Raw genomic sequence first — 24,402 nt, 5'->3', positions numbered from 1 at the left:
TAGCTTTTTCAAAACATAAGCTATTTAGAAAGAAACACAGAGCTCTACTATGCAGTTTTGGAACTAAAATTTTCCTGGATAGAACCATCCTTAAAGAATTCGGAAGGTCTAATTGCTAGAGGGTGTTTTAAAATTAAAATTCTATTTGGACAAAAAGAATATTTTCTGTCCAGTAAATCAACTACCAGCATACTATCAAACCAAATAGCTCTCGCTGTTATTGGCACACAAAGTAGCTTTACAAGTAACTTAATCTTTTTGCTCAGTTTCCCTGCTTTAGAAAATGAGCACATCACTTACAGATTCTGAAGAATGTTTACTCATTTTTAGAATTCACAGCACTGTTTAAGAACAAACTAACCTCTTGAAATTTTCACCTATTTTCTTAAAATTACCTTAGATTCAGTTTCCAATTCCCCTAAAGCTTTCATATTCTTTTGTGCATTAAAAGATTATTTTTATAGTTTATCATCATTATTATAATTACCTTTGTCACTTCCATAATAATAGAAGACCGTCTTACTGATAGCACACCAACGTTTCTGCCATTCAAAGCCAAGAAAACTGTGATCTGCAATTAATGTAATTTGTGTTATATCACTTTATGTCATTATTAAACACAAATATGTTACTTCTTTTCATGGGTGAGGTAAGAGGGAGGAAGAGCTAGGAAAGGTGCTAAGGAAATGAAAGAAAATCGGGATATGAAGAAGAGAAATGTATAGCACTGGGAATGAAATTGGAAATAAAAGAATAAAAATTGGTGGTAAGAAAAGAAATGAGAATTTGAAATCATATACAGAGAGAAGTCATGTGTAACATTAAATATAAGGAAATAATGAACAACTTCCTAAATATTTCCTAGAGTTATTGCAGCATTAAGTGGGTATTAAAGTGACAATGTAAGATTTATTGAATCAAGGTAAATATTGACTGAACCAAAGCTGAGATCAATATTTGGCCTCTTGAAGGAAAATAAATCTTGATGCTCAGTGAAACATGAAGTCAACATATGGTACTTTTACATACGTTCCTAATGTTTTCTTCAAAAATATCTGAAAGTCTCTGAATTATGGCTGACAGTGGACTTTCATAGCATGATTTTGTTAGTCAATAAAGAAATAAGATTTTCTTTTCATACTACAGGAGCAATTATGTGCTGTGCTTCTTTTGCATAGCAATGCTTCAACATTTCGGCTTCTATTTAATTTTACCTATCGCTCCTGTATAAAGTCATCTGCGTGTATAATATCAAATACTGACACATGGACTTCCCAGATACAAAATATGCACTATTTTCATAAAGATTGTTGAGACTTACCTTTTCTGCGTTTTTCCAGGTATCCAGCCTTCAGAACAAACTGAAGATCCTGAGCTGCAATAGGAGGAAACTGATTCCCTGAAAGAAAAATAAATTCTGTAAAGCACCGCTTTTGAAGAAAAATGCTGTAGTAGTGTTAATAAACTTACAGATTTTACATTGTCAATATGCAGGAGCTACTGGAAAAAACAATTCTAGTAACTACTATGCCAGATTATTTTATGTACACAAACCCTCCAATTATAAATGTCAGAGCTGTTACTGCTGTCCTCACCACTTCAGTAAGGAAAAACGTAGCTGTATAGCAGGCCCTGCAAGTCTCAGAAGGAAAAATTTATAATTAAACAAAGCTATGGCAACTTAGAAAACATTCATTTGTGTTCTGAACGTGTTCTGTAAAGCAAGTAGGATAATGAAAGCAGTAATTTTTCAAATGTGCAAACAAAATCAAGTATCACAACTCAACGCCAATCAGGAATACAGTTTTCAATACCAGCTTCATACAAAAACCATCCTGAAACCACATACAAGGTGAGGATCCCCTATTACATTGTCTATGAAAAAAAAACCAGACCAGATGAAGAGATAATAAGAGGTGATCCCTGTTTTTGACAGACATTGCTGAATTTGCAATATGCCACAAAAGTATTGTCCATAGGATCTATAAGGCGATACTGGATAAACCAAAGACACTGCACAGAAATTTACAAAATTATTGATCTACATGTTTCGTAGAACATGGCTGCATCTGGAAAATACTGAGTATGTTCCACTGTATTATTTCCTTTTTCTCAGCTGCTAACTCATAGCGAGGAGCATGAGACTGACCAGCTGGCCCTGCCTCAACTTCAAATAGAAGTCTAGATGTTAAAAATTACGTTTTCCATTCTGCATCTTTCCACTCCTAAAACAACAGAACTATTTAAATGGAAGTCCTAGTATTAACAACAGGAAAATATTAGATATGTCTAACTATTAACATGTATATAAAAGTCATACTCTTTACAACAAGCAAAAAAGCAAAACAAAAGCTATATCCTGTGCTCCTGGGTTTTTTGTTAAGTGCGTGTGAGCATCACAGTGAAGTTCCTACTGCTTATTATCATCAAATATTCATAAAAGCCACTGTAGGTAGATGGCAAGCTTACAAAGTTTACAAAATTATTCATCAAAAAATATGTAATTTCATTAAGTTCTACCAATACAAAGATTCAAAAAAGGACTGATATCAGCAGACAACGCCTGTGCTAAAAAAAAGAAAAAAAAAAAACCACCACTTTAAAATATGCAGTGTGGGTTAAAGATCAATTGTCTGACCCTGAACAAAGAACACTATCTCTGGAAGGTGATGCCAACTTCCTGGATTTTTAGGTTGTCACTTAAAATAGAAATTTTTTTAATCAGTGTCCACAAATTAGTTGGTTTATGGTAGACTTAAATACGGTAGTGGAAGGGAAGCAACAAGAAAAAGACAGGAACACACAGGGAATGTTATTTTTTAAAGTATGACAACAGTCAAAATGAGTCTGCATTCTGTAAATACAGCTGGCTTTTCAGACAAAAAAAAAGATTTTGTTGGATACCATAAGGTAGTAGACAGAATTTTATATACATTGACACTTCCACTGAGGTTCTTTTTTATTAATATTATTTTTAAAGATCAGGAGTACACTAGGTTGTTATTTCAGCTTCTATGGAATTCTTACTACTGTATTAAAGATACAAGAGTTGTGGCTCCACGTACGTGCGTTACAAAATGATGCAGCTGTCCCCTTGCTTGACATTATGCAATCAGAAAACAAAGACACTCGCTGGCTGGTATGTGGGAAGTTTGTTACTTAACAACATGACCTAATGATGATACTAGGAGTGGGGGAGGTGTAGAATTTTACAAATATACATAGTGTGCTGCTTTATATCGGTCATTGGGAGGCATCAGTGTGCAACACTTACAGCTTTGCCTCATCCAGTAGGGCTCATTTTAGAACACTGCATCCCCACAGATGTGGAAGACATACAACCTCATTAAACAAATAAACAAAACCAGTTCACTCTTTAAATTTTTCATTTTAAGAATTTCAACCACTGTTTGGATCTAATTGTATACATTATCGTTGGTGTCAGTCTGGGTTTTGATGAGGCAGCTTGGCAAGTGAACATTTAGTGAGCAGCGAAATCAAATGGGACACACGGTACCAGAGAAACACATACTTGGGGGTGTCCTTCATCTTACTGTGTCTGTAGGGAGAAGCTCATCTGAACTGACTAATTCAGAGTCAAAACCCTACTCTCAGTTTTGCTACTTCTGCCGAGACAAGTCCAGATAAATTACAGCTTTTTCTGAAACTACATTTATTTTGCATAGGGCACTGAAAGATTGCAAGGAAAAGAACCTTCATGAAAAAAGGTAGTTTTCCCACTCTTCTGGTGACACTGCAGAAGGAAGTCCTCCTCCCACCCTCAACCTGTAGAGATGCCAGTTTCTTTTTCTGTTCCTCAAAGCATGAGGCTGTTACTCCACGAAACAAGCAGCAGCTGGTCAGCCCCACTGCCACTCACAATTTGTAAGCAGTTGAAACAGGAACAGATCACACATGTATTATCATCCTTCTGTCAGAGAAGCCTGGGAACCAAAAAATATGATAGAAGGGCAGGAGAAACAGACTTAATTGTAATATCCCAAGACACATCAGCTGTACATGAAAGAAAAAGCATAAATCTGGCTAAATACCTTCTTTCATTGCCCTGTACCTCCAGAAGGAAGGGGAGAGAGACTAAGTAGTACAAAAAGTATAAAGGAAATAGAAAGAACTACCTCCTCGCAGATTCACATTACTCCCAGGTGTTGTGCATATGTGGCAGGAAGGCAGCACAAACGCAGATATACTCCTACCCCTGTGCTGCTACAAAAACAATGGAGAGATGAAAGAAGAGAGAATGACTTCTTGTTTACAGCTACTGCCTAGTCAGCATGGAAGGCACCTAAACTGTGTTTCCTTTCTACCTTTCTTCCATTTTTTTTTCCATTGCTTTACTCTCTTGTCCACATCTCAAACAGGATTTAGAGTGAACTGCAAGCCCTAGCTGTGGGAACTCTCAACTGAAAGTTTGGAATTTGCATAGGAGGTTGGTTTTTGCAGTTGATTTCAATCAAAGTGTTGCTTCCCTTTCATTTGAAATAGATCAGGCTTGACACAAATCTCCTAAAAAAAGTATCAGTAAAGCTGCACTTTTGTTATAGTAAAGCAGCATTTGTTTACATTGCACTAACAGCTGAGATCGGAGGCTCATTAGTTGACTAGTGAATGGGACTTTGAGTAAGACAGCTCCCTCCACAAAAAAAAAAAAAAAAAGTAAAAAAAAATCTATTTAACACAGAGAAAGACTGCCAAGAAAGAAGGCATTACTGTTTGTTTGTTTTTTTTTTTTAAACAAAGAACTATGAAGCAAATAAAACAACATGCTTTGAGTCACATGCTCCTTTATAGTTGAGAGCTCTGAATTCCCAAATATTATACTCCTTGCACGCCCTGGGACATCATGATAAGGAATTTTTTTCCCTTCCCCAATGGATGCAGGTGCAATGGCCTGAATTTCAGTTTCCTCTAACTTCACTGGAGATTGTCCACTATAACAAATGAAATGCAGAGATGGAAGATAGCACCTACTGGTATTAACTTTCCTGAGTGTCTCAGTGTTTGTTGCTCAGATACTTACGGTCAAGCTGACTACCAGTTCAGAGCAAAATTTCTTTCCCAAAATCTGACAAGCAGAGATCACTATATGTCTTCCTACCCCTGTATGGGCTGTTTCCAGATAGGTCTCAAGGATTTGGAAATAAATATATTATAAAGACCCATAGTCTTCCCTGGTTTCTCCTTTGGTACATTGTAATTTCTGAAGCCAATTTTAAATAAATTTTCAACACCAAAAAGTAAAGTACCACTGTGAGTCAAGAAGTGTTCTGTGGCTTGTAGCTGTGCAAGTTTACAGGTGGGGAAAGGTACGATCGCTCCTGTATACCCTTTCCAGACCTAACTTGTGCTGTATCATTGCCCTGACAGTGGTGGGCAAGCACAAAGTGGAGGATACAAAAAAAGGCTCCTTTTCATTCCTGACTTTCTACCTCATAAATAATGTCTTGAACCTTATTTTCTTTGATGTGAAAATCAGATCAATACTATCCAATATTTGGGGAGATTATTATCTTGCACCCCCAATATACAGTATAAAATGAGATCATCTGCTTAACATTAAAGGTTTTCCTTCTTTCTTGACCACCCACTCACAGATGAATCTCCCAGAATAATTCCTCTTCTTATCGTGGTGGGAATTACTTCAATGTACTCCAAACTAAAACCTGCAAGCTATGCTCCGCGTGCATATTCCCAGACTGATATGTACAAAGGCCATCAAAGACCAGATCAAAATATTTATGAGGTCTAAACCTTCAAGTTTTAGAGAAAAGTAAATTACACATATAATGCACCAGGCTCTTCCTCTTGGTTCTAGGCACATTTGTGCCAAGTGAGCAGCTGGCAGTTATTATAATGCTATTGCTGCCAGGCTAAAAATTCCTCCAGTGAAAAGAAAGTGAAATGCTCTCACTCAAGCATAAAGACAGTTTTTCCACCAGTCATGCTTTGACTTCAGGAAAACATCAACATTATTAACATAGGTGTATTAATGTACAGGTTCCACTGCACAAATCCCACAAATCCAGTGCATCTTGTGATTTCAGAAAGACCTCAGATACAGCTTATGGCACGGCTACAATTTTTGCAACTTGGTAATCAGACAGTCAAAAGCCTGCATGTGCAATTTTGCACCCTACTGCAGTAGTAAATTTAGCCCATTACTTAGAAACAGTTTCATCAGTGTTGCTTCACATGATAAAGCATGAAATTCAATCATTATGCATGGCATGTTGATTTTTGGAGGACCCAAAGGTGTTAAAATTTCATTCTGTATACAAAATAAATAAAACAAAACCAGGTTGTATTATTCTGCACTGTATACCAATAGGAATATTTTTTATTTCTTCAATGTGGGCTAAGGGATACATAAAGCAAGAAATAATTAGAGGTCAATGCATTCTAAAGAGGTGCTTAGCATGCTTATGGGAAGTTAAACAGGCGAAGTGGAGATAAGTGTAATTCAGTAACAGCTAAGTGGTTGATTACAGCTTGCTTTCCTAGTAGAGGACCACAGGCTTGACTATTATAATAGTAAAGATTTCTTGTTCAAATAAGAATAACTCACTGTTCTTCAGTCCTTGTAAAAGAAAACTGCCAGGACAAAATACATCAATCTGATTATATGAAAAAACCAGCAACTGCCATTTCTTAATCTTCCATAAAAAAAAAAAAAAAAAAAAGGAAAAAAACTCCACACACACTAAAAAAAAACCCACCAAACAAAACCACTATTATTGAAATTTTTTCCAGCCTCCTTTTTACTTACTGAACACCCATTTATGCAAAAAAAGAAACCAAAATCTATACATATTTGAATTATTGTTAGTAAAAACTTTGACATCAGCTAGAAAACAGAGGGAAAAACACTGGCAATATGGAAGTGTATCTTGTATCCGATATGAAACTGGATGTTTCTCTAAAATTTAAGTATTTAAATAATATTCTTTAAAATGCAGAAAATGGGGGGGGGGGGGAGTCTTCAGGCTCAGCACTTTTATATGTCCCAGGCTGCAATTGTAAAATGGTACAGATTTTTCAGAAAATATTTGTGTTAAAGTTCAGCAAAGTAGCAGGCACTATTTTTGGCAACACAGAAAGTATTTTCATCTTCTTTTCTTCCCTCCCACCCCCATTCTCATACACTTCTCCCAAAATTCTTCGTATCTCTTCATTTCATTTTGATCTGGAAATCTAGCGTTTACACATTTTTAATAGCTACTACAGAGGGATTCAATTATCTTTGAATCTGTACGTAGCAATACATTGGGGTCACATCTGTTGCACAAGCACTGTGAATCTAGGCTAGAGAGGAGGTGTTTTACTTTCATATGCGTACCTTCTCCCTGCTTTTTTTGTTATTAAAGATTAATGTATACTGAATTTTAAAAAACCCATTTCCTAGAGTCTTCTGATTAGTGAAAAGTTATCAGTAGGAAGATCACATAAAATCTCATTAGCTTCATTAACTGTCTTGAATACTTTCACAAAGACTACTTCAGTACCTTGCAAATGTAGTAGCCTAATAGCTCTGAATTAATTTAACACGCAAGAATCAAAAGATAAATGCTAAAGAAAATGCATTTCATTCAGGAGAATAAATATAACAAAATTGTTTAGCTTCGGAAACACTGGTTCAAGAAAAGTTAGCATTTTGATCTTCAGAGCACTTGTTCCAAAGACCGCCTAGCCTGTGAAGTTTTGCCCTGGAGCCATCCCCATCACCACTGTGTCTTCCAATGGGTTTCAATAATTTGTAGGGAATAACTTGCCTCTAAGAAGAGCCAGCAGTGTATTTTATTAAAGAATACTTAAAGCAGTGTCATCTGTTTCTCGTTTTAATTCTTTCTAATTTGGGCGATGCAGCTTGGGTTACAAATGCTGATACCACACCCTCGAGTATTTCTTCTTGACTCCTTCCTTGGAAGGCAAAAGCAGTACCAGCATTTCTCCTCCTTCCCTTCCTGCAAGCTCAGGAGAAGGCAGTGGGCCAGACAGCCTAAAAACCACTGCAACAGATTCTTTACAGAAATATTTGGTTCTTTTAAGCAGCATACTTGAGAACTGCCTCTTTGTCATTCCATTTAGCCCCTAATGAAATAACTGTGTATTTAGATATTTTAAATTTTTCAAAAAATCTTACATCCATGGCTTCTCAATCTTCATCTGTTTTCTGAGCAAAGTTTCTTCAGTAGTTGTAACATATTTGATTTGACAAAGACTTTTTTTTTTTTTTTAAATAAATTATTGGAGTCAGCCAGCCAGACTCCATTCACCAGGATCCTCAGCTTAATGGAATTATGCTGGATCACATGCTCCTCATCCAAACTTAACTTTGAATTTATAAACCCATATTGTCCTGGACTTAAGAATTTTTTCGCTGGCTTTCAAACTGGTTCTAAAACACCCACTGTTACATTTTGTACAGCACCTTCATGTAAAGAGGAATTCACGTTCACTCCTTGATCCAGATTTGATTTTCACATAGGTAATTATGAAAATTTCACAAATGACACCCACAGCACATGGCAAAAAGGGGGGGAGGGGGGATACTGTTTTCTGCTGCAAGCAAGCACTATCCCCCAGGGTTATAAAGGGGCCAACGCATGCTTCACAGGAGCAGCCCTCCTGCCTTGGCTGTTTCTCGAAGATTCTGACACAAGAAGACAGAAAGAAGATACAGCAGCAAAGAAAAGGTCTCTTGTGCAAGGTCTACCGCTCACACCCCTGTAATATAAGGCACAGAAATGTAAAAGTTTTGCTTAAATCCCTCCAAGGGTCATTAAAGTTTAATCAATCACTCCAGCGCCAGACAAAAAGGTTTCAATCACCCGGAGGCCCACACTACAGCTAACAGAGAAGAGTACCAGTTGTAGAGACTGACAATACAATTTTGCCTATGCAACAAGAAGCTGAGCTTCCTACTTTGTAATGAGAATTAAAATATGCAGGAGAACACAGAGATAAAAACAATGCCTCTGCATTGCAGATAGAAGCAAGTCAAAACAGACCATCATGGATCAATTAGAGGTACTGGAAATTCTCATGAAATTATGTAGGCAAGCTGAAGTTTCCCAGCATTGTCTCACAAACACACACATCCAATTTTGATTAGAAATCCTAAGTAAAGATTCAGAATATCTATACGATAGCTGAAGCACAGAAGGTGCTGTTAGCTAATAAGAGAAAATTAAAAGGCCAGGAATAAAAAGTCTACAGCTGGAGTATGACCAACATAATGTCAAATTGCATATGGATAGCATCTTTAACCACATCATGATTCCTGTAATCCCAGATGACTGATAGGAAGAAAGTCCTATAGGTTTATCAAACAGCAAGTTAAAAGCTAGCATTTAATATGTCCAGGTGAAAAAAACAATTTTCAGCTTTACATTTAAAACATCTGGAAAAGGTAATACTGCAATACAATTGTACACTGCAGTTTACTACTATTTTTAAATAGCCACCTGGTAAGCATAAGAATCCCTTGGAAATAACTACATATCAGAACACCTTAAGAGAAACTTACGGTAATCAGAACTAGAAGTTTCCTATTACTTTCCTGATTTTGTCATAATGCTTTTAATTAGTACTTTTGAAGGGTCTAAAATTCGATCTTTGGACAACATGCACATTTTGTTCAGCAAATAAGTCTAAACTGAGACTAAGCAATGACAACTATTTAACTGAACATGAGAAGTATTTAGTATGCTTTGGCAGAAAAGCTGCCAAATGTCATTTCTTGCAAAGCTGAACAATGATCTTTCAAATTGTATTTAAAAATTAGTAGGACATATTCGCTTAGTTTCAACATCCTAGTAATTGAAGTATTTATTACTTAACATTTTGATAGATCTATGACAGCTTAAATCACATGAACTCTTGTGACTCTTACCCAAATTTTGGTAATACCATGCAAGCTAGATTCTTCACAAATCACACCTCCATTAAACAAAAAGCATATAAATTTTCTTCCTCTTCATTTTGGCATTTCCCAAATTTTTTGCCCTGTCTCCTAAGTAAGCTCTACTGTGAATACCTCCTTTACTAAATTGTTTTTTCTAGTTCCAGAAGCTAGTTTAAGGCCCCTTTAAAATAAAATTAAAAGAAAAAGAAAGAAAAAGGGAAAAAAAGAACAAACAAAACAGTACAGCTTGAGAAGTGCCAAATTTAGGTGAACAGGAAAATCATCCAATGTGAATTTCAATCTGTGATAGGGATATTTGAGCAGGGAAACAATTTAACTACTGCTCTCATCAGAAGCTTAACACACTGGAAATACAATGAGCAATATCAAAGAAATCCAGGGAAATAAAGCAAACCCCCAACATAAATGGCATGATGTTTCATATATGGAAGTCACTTATGCCAAGTGGCAGCCCTCTCGGATTAGCTGTGTAGCCTGTGAAGTTCCAACTGTTCTGACTCCTGGCCAAAGGCTTGGCCTGCTGAGCTTCTGAAGGAAAACACACATACACCCTTTGAGCATTTTGAATGTTCCAACAGCTCATATCCTTGATCAAAAAAAAATTTAACATTACTGGTTGGAGCTGAAAAAAATCCTTCATCTGTACAAAGGAAGAGATTAGAATTCCTACAGTCAGCTAAAAGCAGACTTGTATCTTTAAAAGTGGCACTTGTACATTTCAATGAAGAGATCCACAACTACAGTTTTCATTTTCCACATTTTATGTATTCCTGCACGCACAAAATGGCTTGAATGTTCTGCCTCATTGCCTCATTTTTGATACATTTCTTCTACTAATAATAATTTAAGTAAAAAGCTGTGCTCAGTGATCAGTGAACTATCACACTCAAAGCTCCTCTGCATTCAAAAGCTAATTTGGATTAAGATGGAGGTATGACTGTACACTACGGTCTGCATGCAAAGACAAGCCTTTTCAGAAGAAAGAAAAACAAAAGAAAAAAATCTCACATGAGCCTTTCAAGTTTTCCCACTGCAGCACACAATATGCATATCAAATATCATTCAGCATGTAGAATTAGGAAGTTTTGGTAGAATTACAGTCTCCTGAAGTGATGACATTGCACTTATAAAAACCAAGCTACAGTGCAAGTCCATGAGAAAACTTAAACGTAAAAAACTCCAAAGTAACTAACACAGTGACTTTATTTCTAAGTACTCTGAAAGAGGTAATAAAAACCCAAAGGTTTTATTGTCGGAAAAACACATCACTGTTTTCAAACCTCCTCTCACAAGGAGGTTGCTACCACAAAGATAAAAAAATCCTCCTGTTTTACTGTAACTGCATGGGACCAAATGTAAAAGAACAAGGGAAACACTGTAAGAAGCCAGCAGAGCACAATGCAAAAAGCCAGCAGAGTATCTTGTGTTTCCTGAAAGCCTTCCAGATTTAAATTTCAGTGGTCATTCACCTTCTGAGACTGACAGGAAGAACCACCTTCCAGTATCAACGCCAAGTTTTCTGAATGACCACACTAATACTTCCATTTGAAGTCTCCAGAAGAAGTCATACACTTGAGAAAATGCAAGCAAGAGCTCTGGCAGAAGCTGTTATTCTCTGAATAAAGGAGAAGAGATCACGCCAACTGCTCCAATTCTCCTGTCAGTCCCATTTTGTTACATCCAGTCACTTAAAATTTCCACTTTAATTTTTCAATGACCTTTCTAAGTGTTATCAAGTTACAGAATGTATTTCCCTTTTCCACAGGATTTACCTTTCTCAGATGACTATGCAGTTCTTACTGGTTTTAGTATCAAGTATGAATATTTGAAATACTATTTTTCATTTGCAGTTAGCAACAATTATTTTTATTTGAGTATCATCTATGGATTTTAATCCAAAAGTGAAATGGGATCACTTACATTGACTTGCTAAATGCCTATGGTAGATGCATACAGGTTTCTGTATCTTCAGCATCCACCATGGGAAATCCCAAAGTGTTAAGGGATTAGAAGTTCACAAACCGGAGTTACCATCATCTTCTGCAACAGGGGCCACAATTTGGGAAAAGAGAATCAACAGAAGAGCCATGATTGAGGTTTGTGATACCTGTATAAGAGGAGCAAGAGAACACGTCGAGAGAAACGGGCATTTTTTAAAATTCCAAACTCACTGAACTCTCATCTTGCATCCCTTGATTCTCACACCACACCTGAATTTTCTTAAGCCTACCTCTGCACAGAAATCTAAATTAAGGATTAGAAAGACAAACTGCCCAGCGAATATACAACTGTTGAAATTTAAACCAGTTGTAACTTTACAGGTGTATGAATTAACTGGACCTGCTAACAGAGTAGTGTTGCTTGTTCTGTGGACAGTATTTAGTGATAATATTATGCTCTGTGGATATAAGTGGGACAGGATTTGTAAAAAACTTGATAATCTTTATCAGATAACTAGCAGTCCCGGAAAAAAGCCAGACAAGCCTTTAGACAGGTAGAAGAGCTCATTTATACAAAAGAATCCACAGTTACTTTAACTTTATAGCAACTGGTTAACACACATACACTCTTCCGACAAACCTGGCTTAATGAAAATACTGAACACACACAGTATCACTCAAAAGCTGCACTAAAAACAAAAAATTCAAACATGCTGATTTTTAAAAAAAAAATCATATACATTATTTTCTATTTTAAAGTGTATTGTTTCAGTTCTCTTTAAAAAGTGCAAAAAAATAATAATTGTGTTAAAGCTATAAACTGGTGTTGCCAGATTTCAATGAAGCAAATTTTAAAGTCAATCTATGAACACAAAAAAAAAAGAAAATGGGACTTTTAATGGAAATGCTGACACAACCTTAACTATGACAATGCTAACGGCACTGCTATAATAAATCTGTCAGTTTCTGTAATGCCTATGACAATCCCATTAATATGAATGATGTAACACTTCACATAGCATACCACATAGCAACTGCCCAAGTTATATCATCTTCATTCCAAGTAACAAATCAGTAATCAATATTTGTAAAAGCAAACTAATCCTTTGCAAAATCACTGGTTTAGTGATTGAAGAGTTTGCTCAATTTACACAGTTAATCCCTCTTCATCTGCTTGAGCCCTCTATTTATTCCAACCACTTACAATGGTAGCTATAGCAGATTAATACATCCCTCCATGCTAAACATGTCTTGACAATTGACCCAGCATATTGCTGTCAGGATAATCTTTACAAACACTGAGCTTTTCTTACCAAGCCTGAAGGCAACATTTAGAAATCAAAAGTTTACATATACTCTCAGAAAGATCCCCTCACACATATTATCACTTTTCCATTATTTCTTGGAGGCAGCACCTACTGTCATATTTTATGGCCCCAAAGGGCACCCTCCGCCTTTTTTGATTAATAAGGTTAAAAATTACTATAATGATGAAGTCACACAAATATTTTTTTGAGCAAGAAATTTCTATAGAAATAGGAAAAATAGCAAAGAATGTGAGAGTGTTGTAGCATATTGTTAAGTGAAAAAATGAGACATCCATCTGTGCAAATAAAAGTAAATTAGCATGCTTTATTCAAAGAAATGAGCTGAAGCAGTAGCACTAGATTAAGATTACACGAAAAGGTCACTGTGAAGTCTATAATGAGAAAGAAAAAAGCAACACTGTTTAATTACAATAGAAACAAAAGTGTGTAATTACATCTACATATACCTCTGTAGCTCTGAACTGAATCTTACAATAAAGATTGGTGTGGCCCTTCAAGATTTTTCTCCATTTTTAGATTTCTACCCCCACAAGAGGCAAATATTAATCAAAGCATAATTTTGTAAACAACTGAGAAGAATGAACGTAGACAGCACTCTCAGCTACACACTAAATTCATACTGATTTTTGAGATCTATGAAACTATTTGTGCTTAATTTTCCATTGTATACAACCACAAAATCCAGATTATGCAACTAAACTGGCAATTTAAAAGAATAAATCTGAAAAAAAAAATTAAAGGTACAAGTCTAAGGACAAATACAATAGAAAATCTTAAAAAGGTAATTTGCATGATCAACCACTTCATAGCACTTCTAAAGTTCTTGGTAACCTATTTAGAGAAGCACAATACCACATTAGCTGCACAGGGCATAACAACTTTAATGTCCGTACAGAATTAAATCTGTGTTAGAATAGCACAACTGCTTAATGCTTAAATTTTCATAACAGCAGTTCTTGATCTATGGGAAGACATCATTAAAAAAACAATAAACAGACCAAGGTGGGGTTTGGTTGGCTGATCTGTTTAAATAAAGAAAACAAGCATTAGGAGATGAATCAGAGAAACTGATACTCAGAACAGAAGCTGAAACATACTGGCTTGGTCAATACATTAATTACTAGGCTACAGAGCTTAAATCATCTAACTGGCTCCAGAGATACAACCCAGATTCAGGAATGCACTTACATACAACCAGCCGAGTACAGAAGTGACTTAGCCATCAGGTATAGACACAGCATACATCACAAACTTGATGTGCTTCATTTATAATTTGAAATGGGGGTGGGGGGTGGGGGGGTGGACGACACACCAACAAAAACAACCTATAGTACTAATTTGAAGGGCCAGTGATGAACTTCAACATTGAAAGCCATTAAAGCAAACACCAGAGGGATTTAGGTTAACAAAACACAATCTTAAGTAGATGGACAATGCAAAAATCAGCAGAGATTTGTTCTGTTTGTTCCGCTGTTGAGATCTTGTCAGTCTGAAAACACAATAAACACGACTGAATACATCTATTATAATGTGGAACAACCTGAAGTTTATCATTTGGTTATTAAACACAGAAAGGTGTCACTGTTGAACAACACCATTTGAAGAGGTAGCATAAAACAAGGTAGCACATTTCAAGAAAACAAGAAAGAAAAGAAAAAAAAGACACACCAATCTTCTGATTCTCTTTCTTTCACCTTAGGAAACAATCCACCTTCCTAAAATCAGGGACTTGACTAATCACCTGAAGCTAGCTGTGGTGACACAGACTAGGAGGCAAATACTGAACTTCATGTGTGTCATTTGTGGTGCCCTTTTCAGGTTGATATGACATTGTTGCACAGCTGTTACCCTGCAACACAGTACGGTGCAATCCATAAAGCATTTTCTCTACAATTTCTGGAAGAGTTTTAGATAACCAGAACCTCAAATTCAGAGTAGAAGTAATTTTATGGAACTAAAATTCTAGATCTTCCCTTGAGGCAAGCCACCAAAAAACTAAGAAACCTGAATCTTACTGGTTAAAAAGCACACTAGAATTTAAGCCTATTAGGAAAAAAGGCATTTTGTAGGTATGTGAAGGATTATAAATTGCATAGTGGCTAAGATTAATAAATCGTTCTTCTGTTGTTCAAGATGTTCATAAATCGAAGCTCACTGAGCTAGAAGCTGTTGCATCAAATACTATTACAGAAATCTTTCTAAAAAAAGAATATGATCTGTCTTAGGAATTTTAAACCTATAGCAAAGCTCTCACAGAGGACTTCAGCAAAGCAATGATGTTACAGATCAAATGTAGCTTCAATATTTATTTGGATTACAGAAAGAGCATCTAATCTTCTCTAATTTGCAATACCCCAAGCAATCAAGGAAAAGAGGAAGCATGACAAAGACACTTATTTCAACCAAAGCGAACATGATGAGTATCCTAGACATTGCCTGTACGATCAAATACAAGGGTTTCACTTTACCCTACTGACAATTTTACTAGCTGACCGATTGAAAAAGCCCAACTGTACTTATGTCTTGACAGACCAGTGGATGGTGGTTGAAACCACCACTCAGGGGTTTTCTGAAAGCTTTCAGCAACATGGCTTAAACCCACAGAGTTTATTTAGCCACCCATTATGACTTTTTAAAAAGATGTTACATAGTACTTTGGAGCGCTCAGTCTTCTGAGACCTAATCTGATATCCTGCTCTACTCTTATGCATTCTCCTATGAACCATTCAGTTTTAGCAACTAGTGGCAGAGGCTGCTAATTTGGTCTCTAAATAACACAAGTGCCAAAAAGAACAAATGAGTAAACAAATGTCACCAAGAAAGTCTGCAGCTGCAGCAATCTCTTAAAATACATTAGACTTTGTGAACTCTGTCCCAGTGCCATTCAGTGAAATTCAGTCAAGAAAACGTCTAGGGGGCCAGACTAACAGTTGGCACCACCAGTGAAAGATAAGCAAGGCCAGACTTCTGATCTGCAGCACCCCAAGGTGCCAACAAATGGCACACTGCTTCTGCCTCCAAATCCATAGCGAAGGTCTGAATGAGTATCAAGATCACCAACGAGCTGCCAGTCTCTGCACGGCTCAGCCAAGCAGCCACTGCTCCTGCTTAAGGCCGGGCTGCAAAACTGGGAGAAGAAGGAAACCAGCTGGAGCGATCAGACTGCAGGTAGCGGAGCAAGGGCAAGAATGACAGGCCAGAATGCTGAAGTCCCGAGGCAATTGCTGTGAAGGCAACAACAGTCATGAAATATTGCCTATGGTGTCTGTTAACCCTTTAACACACACGGATGCTGTAGAATCCTCCAGTACCCCATAGCTGCAGTGTTGGCCACTACAGAATAAAGGCTAAGGCATTACAGGGTTATAATTGGTTTAACAACCTTTTCAGCAGCTGACAGGCAATTAAGTCTTCAGTTTAGCTCTAAAATATTTACTCTCACTCTCTAACTGCATACAGACATATCTCGGAGCACATCACAATTCCAGTTCCAACTAGTAATGCCCCCTTTTAGGACTTGCAAGCAACTTTCACACAGGTGATGCAGATGCATGGATTATTTTAGGGTTTTCATACAACTAAACGTCATACGTCATTATCAAAAATGTTTCAAGCAATATGCATCTTCCCCAAGAATGCTGTAGCACGGTGTACTTTTTCCCACATTTTGAAGCACAGCTTTATAAATTTTATGTATTTTAACTAGTCAATGTAATCCAATTCCCCTTGTTCAATAGGTCATTTCATCAGCATAAAAGACACAGAAACGACTTTGCTTTTAGACAACCCAACAGAAACAAACGTGCACATATGATGACTAATCTATTACATGTTCTCTACACAGGTTCATATCATGCAGAAATAGGAGTGAGAAGATTTACTTCAAGGAAAATTTTGTGTTGCGAATAATCAGTTGATTAGGTACAGGGCAAAAAAATATACGTAGAGGTTGTCAACACTACTGTCATGGACAGAAAGGAAAATTAAGAGTCATTTGTTATTCTCAGTTGGAGAGGTCACTAATGTTATCTTGCACATGATGATTTGATGCACTACGTATGATTAATGCTTGTTTAAAGGACACTGCCAAGGTCTCCAGGTCAAACTATGACCTTTTTTTTTCCTTCAGAAATTCACAAGCAAAATATTAATAGTTCTGTAAGTGCTTTCATCCCTCTTGAAACTATTTTAATACTATCTGCTACTATTAAAACAAAAAGTTCAACGACCGAAGGTGGCTAAATAGCAAGAAAAAAATTCCATCAAGGAGGCAAATGCTTCAGAATCATACTTGTACTGTATTACTTTAAATGGGTCCTCCAGTTGTGACTATCACATTCTAACACTTTCCATTCTAGCTGCACAGGTTTTCACAGCCTCACATCTTAACCCTCTGCGATAGAATTGAATACGCTTGGATTCAAAGTTCTCCTCAAAGTCACTTTAAAATGCTTCAAAATTTTAAAGACAAATGCAAAGTGAATGTATTTGCTTTTTTCTAAAGAAATGAAAAGCAAAGTTCTCAAAAATCACGAAGATGCTGCATTTTTACACAGTGTGAACAAATTATATTCCTTAATGAGTTCTTACACCTCTAGCTAGCGCTTTAGTTCTCTTCACCTCCAAGATGGATTAAGGATCCTAAGTCCTTCAGTTTATGGAGAGGATGAATCTATTTTTGTCATTTAGATTTTAAAAATATATGAAATATTAAGTTTAAGTATTAGAAAACACACAGTAAAAGTGTTGTAAAAAAAAAAAAAAGGAAAGGCCAAACTCCTGTGATTGCATAGCTATTCACAAATCTTTGGGAACTGAACTGTTATCTGAATCAAACTTGGAAATCTCCAGCTGCTATCAGTATAGAGGTATATAATTATCTGTCCATGGATATGGAAACGGCTATTTATTATCTAGGCCAAGACGAACTTCAAAGGAGAAATAAGCACTAGCAATTATTTTTTTTAAACAAAGTATTCTTAGTAATAACATAAAATTTGTTTTTCAAAAACTTTAGAGGACTGCGAAATTTCTTTTGAAAAGAATTTTTGCCCCATAACTTTCCAGCAGCAATACGAGGAAGAGACTTTTGTACATCACCATTACACAGCACTGGCTTCAGATTTAAAAATGCAACTCTGTGGTTGTATTTTTCCCTTTCTGGCTGTACTTCCAAATGTTTAGTAACAGACTCATTTCTATATCGTCCATGTATTATTCTGCTTTTCCACAGGGTAGCAGTGTGCTTCAGAACAAGGCCACCACTGTGGGAATATGAATGAGTACACAAAATCCCTGCAGAAAGCAGCTGTTCCCTCTTGTACATATGCAAATGTAAGAATGCTAAATAATGAGGGCAGCTTTATTTCACAAAGGCAGAGAACAACAGGGCCAAAGTGGACTACAACAAAGTTTTTGTAGGAAGCAGTGAACTGAAGTCTACAAAAAAGGGTATGAATTCTTCTTAATATTCTCAGTCGTGAGAATCATGCTTCTGAGGGAAATACTGATTAATTTCTGCTAAATTAATCCTCAAAATAATTTTTAAAACCCTAAAGACAAAGACATAGATGCGTCTTTTTTAAGACACTAAATTTATTCAAAAAATTATCATGCAATTAAGACAGAAGCCTGGACATTTTTTTCCCCCCCAATACTATCAGTCTTACATATGACCTTGGACAAGTCATTGAATCTAACTCAGTTTTCTTGTCCATAAAATGGAGATAATACCTCTGCCCAGGGCTACTGGGAAGCTAAATTCATCGTCCATAAACGTGATTTGAAATAGCAAGGTGAAAGGGCTTTATCAGTGTTACGTACTGCTGCATTTTTCATTGCTTTTAATAAGCCTAATGAAACCATGTAAATTTTGAATGACAACATTAAGCAGATTTTCAGGCCAGCTCTTGCTAGAAGTAAAAGGCATTACAGATTTCTTGAGATGACCCCGATTTGAGCTCTGACAACTAATGGCTGAGTCAGAACATTGCTATGTGAAGTACTGTGAAGAGTCTTCCAGATGTCAGTTGTTCTAACAGGGGACCGTTTATTCAATACTGGAGAGAGCAGTCGCATCGGTGATAGAGTAGGAAGAAGAAATGCTAGAAAAGAAGAAATCATTCACATTTGCTTGTTGTGAACAAACACTCACTAAAATCTTTCAAAGCTGGTGACTGGCATTCACTAGAGAAGTTTAGTACAAACCGTGTCTCTAACAACAACAAGCGCACAAAGAAGAACAACTAATTTATCAAACCAAAAATATACAAGCCACAGACTAAACTGCAGTTTTCTACACTGATCAGCTACAATCCCTTACCATAAAAAGCTGCCACCATAACCCCAGGGTTTGGGTGGGTTTTTTTTTAATAATACACATGCCTGGAATTCACAAACCATAAAGAAAATCCTTTGACAATATGTCTTCTGCAACAACATTGGGTGTCACACCTCTATCTCACCTAACTGATATGTGCTTAGGGCCACCACAGCTGCTGCGCTTTGAAACAAAGACAAACTGATCTCAGCTTTCAACCTGCGTAATTCAACAGCATGGAGCTATACATGACACTTTTAGTTTGCACACTCTTCCTGATGTGCTCTACAAATAAGATGTTACATACATTTTTAAGAAAAAGAAATCTAGACCAAAATTATTTACCTACTACCCTCAAGTGGCATCTACAGAGAACTTTCTTGTCACTTAACAAGTCTGTGAGCAATAAAAAGAGCAAACTTTACAATTCAGAATCTTCTGCACTATTTTTAAGAGGATTTATTCAAAAAAATAACCTTGAAGAAAAAATAATTATATTTGCATATGTATTACTTATATATTTTTCCACATTTTAGTGGCATATATATAGCCCATATGTATAAGACTATTTTTTTTTACTGCATTTTTAGTGGCATTGAGCTTCCTGTTTGTACTGAGCTTTGGTAGATTTAACAGGTCTACTACTTTGGGCAGTGGTCTATAATTTTTGCCATCATCTACCACCTTACTGCTTTTGGTGCTAAGCTATTAGACTTCTACACATACACATATATATATACAGAAGTAAACTGAGTACAGGACCTGTCTGAAGGCCTGCTTTCATGACCAAGAATCCCAAGAACACCAGACTGCTGAAGCATTCAAAACTACAACACAAAAAGCAGACGACTTCTCCCAAAGAACGTTTTAAGAACAGCATGAAATAATTAAAGCGTCTGAAAACAAGTGTACTCCCAGACATTTCAGCAGTGGGTTCTCTTAAATATTGCACCTTTTTTTTTTTTTCCCCATGTTTCTGTGGTTAACTTTCTAAGGCAACTAATTCAAAGTTTTCCCCTCATCTGGAAGTATTATAACAATGTGCCAAGGAGTCATTTTTTTGCCCCTCCTTGAGACATGAGAGAATATCCAATCCCAATGCAGCCACGAGAACAGCTTTTGCGGGGCTTTCCTTAGGACACCTGGCTTCCAGCACCCATTTCTCCTCACTTCCTAACCCTGTTCTAAACTTCAAGGTGGGAAATAGCAGCAAGCCGCACTGGCAGGTTGTGAGAGCAGATACGGGGCACAGGGAATGGAGCCAGGCCTGGCAGTACTATAAACCAATAGACATGGACCACAGGAGGTATCACCAAGCCTAGCAGGGGTATACGAGAGAACTAGAAAGATCTCTATCAAAGGTAAAGGAGAGCATGTGAAACAGAAGTACAAAATTCAGGAAATCCGTTTCTGCCATAATATTTATGGTATAAATACAATTTCACAGAGGAATTGTATCTTCCAATCTTGAATCCAAACGGCTAGTGTGCAGCCTTCCAGCCAGAAGCTTCAAAGACACCAAGCCTGGGACACTCTTGTTACAGCCTGACTCGACCATTTCATTTCCCACAACCACACCTGAATATCAACCACCACCACATCAAGCGTGGGCTGTTCAGACCGTCCTCTCTCCCACCATTAGGGAGAACCTGAATAGATGATATTTCCCCTCCCGTCATGGGAGTGGAGATGGAGGGTCTCCCAGACACAGCTGTAAAAGCGATGAATCTCTCTACTCTGCCTTAAAGACACTGTCAGTTTCTCCCATAATCACTTAAATTTGCTAAACAAATCTCTAAGGAAAGTGCAGTAATCTTTTTACACAGAAGCTGGAAGAAAAACGTGCTTGCAGGAAACCACCTTTCCCACGCCATTTCTTTCTATTCCAGCAATTCCCTTTTCTGACACCAATGCCTGTCTCTGGGAAGAGCCTTTCTTCTGCACCAATTCTTACAGTCTTACTCCCTCAGAGCCTTTCCTACGTCCAGTAATGTCCTTCTCCAGGCCTGCTTTTAAACTCCCATCATTTCCTCTTCTTCTTTATCCCCTCTTCCTCCATATTTTCAGTCCCAGCTCCCTGAAAACCTGCTCTACTCAATGGCCTCCTTCATTTATGAAGGACTGAACTCCCTCCACTACCCACATCACGTTGTACACGTGCTTTACTCACTGGCACCTCTCCACATCAGGGAGATTCTTACCCAAGTGAGCTCTTTATTCCTACATATCTCCCCACTCTCCTGCCACAGTTGTAACTGGGTGAGCGTGTCACCTCCGCTGGGCACAGGTCCTGTTGCCAGCTAGACTCACAGAAATAGAACCCCCAAGCCATCTGCCCACGAGGCACAGGTGTCAGGGGCTGAGCTGTAGGACAGGTCAGCTGTTTTAGGGGAAACCACATCCAGCCTGTCAATCAGGGATCACCTCTTCCGAGGTTAAGACATTCCAGACGGTGAGGTAAAGGTGAACTCCCTCTCCTTTCAGCATTCTCTTTGATCAGCTTTGAACATCTTATTTGATGTGAACAGAAAGTATCTTATGACTTTTCTATTTTTAATATCCTTTCTCCATTGTGGCCCTAGTCTTCACTTATTATACTCTATCACAGGTAGAGTCTTCTAGCGTTAAAAATTTAAGAAACGCTTTCGGTCCCAAACCATATCAGCAATTAAAAAGAACCAGCAGCACCCCAGCAGGAGCCAGCATGAGAGGCACTACATGCCAACCAACAATCGATCAGAAAACCAGACCTAAGAAAGACCTCAGAGAAGCATTTTTCTTCACGTACTTCCTCTTATTCCCAATTCAGGGTTAGGTTTACCTAAAGTAAATGTCTGCCCCAGGTTTGATAACTGCTTCATGGACAGCACAGCAACCTATGCAGAAGTAATAAACTACCAGGTATGGTGTGGTAACCTTATCGGCTACCCTCTTGCAATTCTGCATCAAAGCTTGGATACAACTGGACTAGCACGCAATGCCAGACAGACACAAGCTCCATCCTCCAAAAAAGCCATACCTCCCAGGCTGCGCACCGACCATGCCCATGCTCACTGGTCCCACTTCCCAGAATGGCTGTTTAGCCCAGGGGTGCTGCTGCGATGATATCACCCCACTATTTCTCATTGCAAGACTAATACTATGAGCGCTGCTATACAAGTAGCTCAGGCACCATGCTGGATTGTACACCCCTGCCTTCTTTTGTTTGCAGAAGTACCTACCACAACGGGACCCTATTTTTTTTTTTTTTTTTGCAACCTTTGAGCACTTGAGACGTGACAGTGGTAAAAATAAGAAGCAATGTACATGACAGAGCTTGTATCAACAGATTTGGAAAGCTCCATATAGAACAGACACTCTTTTGAACATACATTCTCTTGCCACGGTTATTGTCAAAACCCTTGGGACCAACACCGATATGTATTTCATAACTAAGAGGCCTTCAGACAGCTATAACCAACTTCCACATGTATTTATTCTAATATAATCTGCTGCATTCATAGCATATATTTTATCAGCGTGCCTCTATGAAACAGTCCACCGCACAAAACCATGGCTGAAACAGAGCAAAAGCCATTGCAATAAATGTAATTAGTACTGTAGCAATACCATATGTACTAACTGTACTTCACTATGAAAGCTTACACTGATCGCTGCAACATAAAAATGTCCACTAAAATAATGCTAATTGTATTTATTAGCACTGTATTTTGTAAGATGTTAACTACAGCTGTTGCCTATGCTCTGTTAACATAAAAACAGGGTGTATCCAATTTTGCAGAAACTCTCACCGTTCAGCGCTGTCCAAATCAAAGCAGGAAGTTTAAAAATAAAATTTCAGGCCTTTTAAGATGTATGCACTTGTAGTAGCCATCATATCCCCCAACTGCAAGACCAGATAAGAGTTTGATGCACAATAATAATTACAATCTTTTTCCTCTATTTTCTCCCAAGACAAGAAACTTTTTTATTGCAAAGTAATTTTTAAAAAATAATTTTCTTTACTGAATACTTGGTGTTAAATTCAGACCGATATAGACTAAGGCATATACTTCAAATTAAAAATACAGGGTAGATATCCACAGTTGCAGCTCTCAAATGCACATACCTAACTTACTCCGAACTGTTTATTAGCACAATGGCAGATAATGACACAACTATTTCCCTAGCAAATTCAGGGCCATACTGCCAGTATTTTCTAATGAAACCTTAACTAAATCAAATTAAGTCTTGAAAGACCTGTTCTGTTTTAAAGTACATTTGGATTAAACATGAAGCCAATACGATTCCAAAACCCATAGGAAATTATATAAATGTAAAGCTTCAGCCAGTGGTCTGTTTTACATGGTATGTATACCATTCTTTCATTCCAGGAACATGCAGAAGACTGCAGAACCTGAAAAACTTTTAAAAGGTGAATAATCACACTAAGCATGACAAGATGATTACAGTGCTAACCATGGAATCTGATTTATCTTTTAAAAGATCAGTTTAAATCATCAGAAGCCACATTTGGTTTTATTGGAGATTCATCATATTGAAAGCTTTTTGAAGAAAGCAACACAAACAGTTTTGTTTTAGTGTTAAAAAGGGTCAGACTAATAGACATGAATTATTTTAGGGCCTTAGTGCACCAAACACCTGTGTGCAGCTTTCAGTGAAGTGGCTGAATTATAGATAGTTTTGTGAAAAGGCAATGCAGTTTAATATAAAGATGCAGATGATTTGTCAGACATACTTAGCACAATGAAACTTGTGCCTGTGGAAATACAGAAGTGTTAACATTGTCATTAGCCAAAAGGTAGGCCCAAAATGCAGATTCCCGAAAACCATCTCTGCAGTTCCCAACATCTTCCCAATATACTGACAGAG

At 37.3% G+C, this 24,402-nt stretch overlaps 1 protein-coding gene across 3 annotated transcripts in view; it reads right to left on the bottom strand.

Annotated features, from left to right (window-relative positions):
- The window catches only part of SKAP2 (src kinase associated phosphoprotein 2), a 116,915-nt gene that overhangs the window by 45,641 nt on the left and 46,872 nt on the right, over nt 1-24,402 (bottom strand). For all 3 annotated transcript variants that reach the window (XM_080382685.1, XM_080382687.1, XM_080382686.1), the window contains 2 exons: nt 1,322-1,399; nt 488-571 (listed from right to left, as the gene is read on the bottom strand). In XM_080382685.1, coding sequence (XP_080238811.1) covers nt 488-571; nt 1,322-1,399 — 162 coding nt within the window. The remainder of the gene's footprint in view (nt 1-487; nt 572-1,321; nt 1,400-24,402) is intronic.

This window comes from Falco punctatus (genome assembly GCF_963210335.1).
Source record: "Falco punctatus genome assembly, chromosome: 4".
Classification (NCBI taxonomy): domain Eukaryota; kingdom Metazoa; phylum Chordata; class Aves; order Falconiformes; family Falconidae; genus Falco; species Falco punctatus.
Note: the sequence above shows the minus strand (reverse complement) of the source record. Positions and strands in the feature narration are given on the sequence as shown.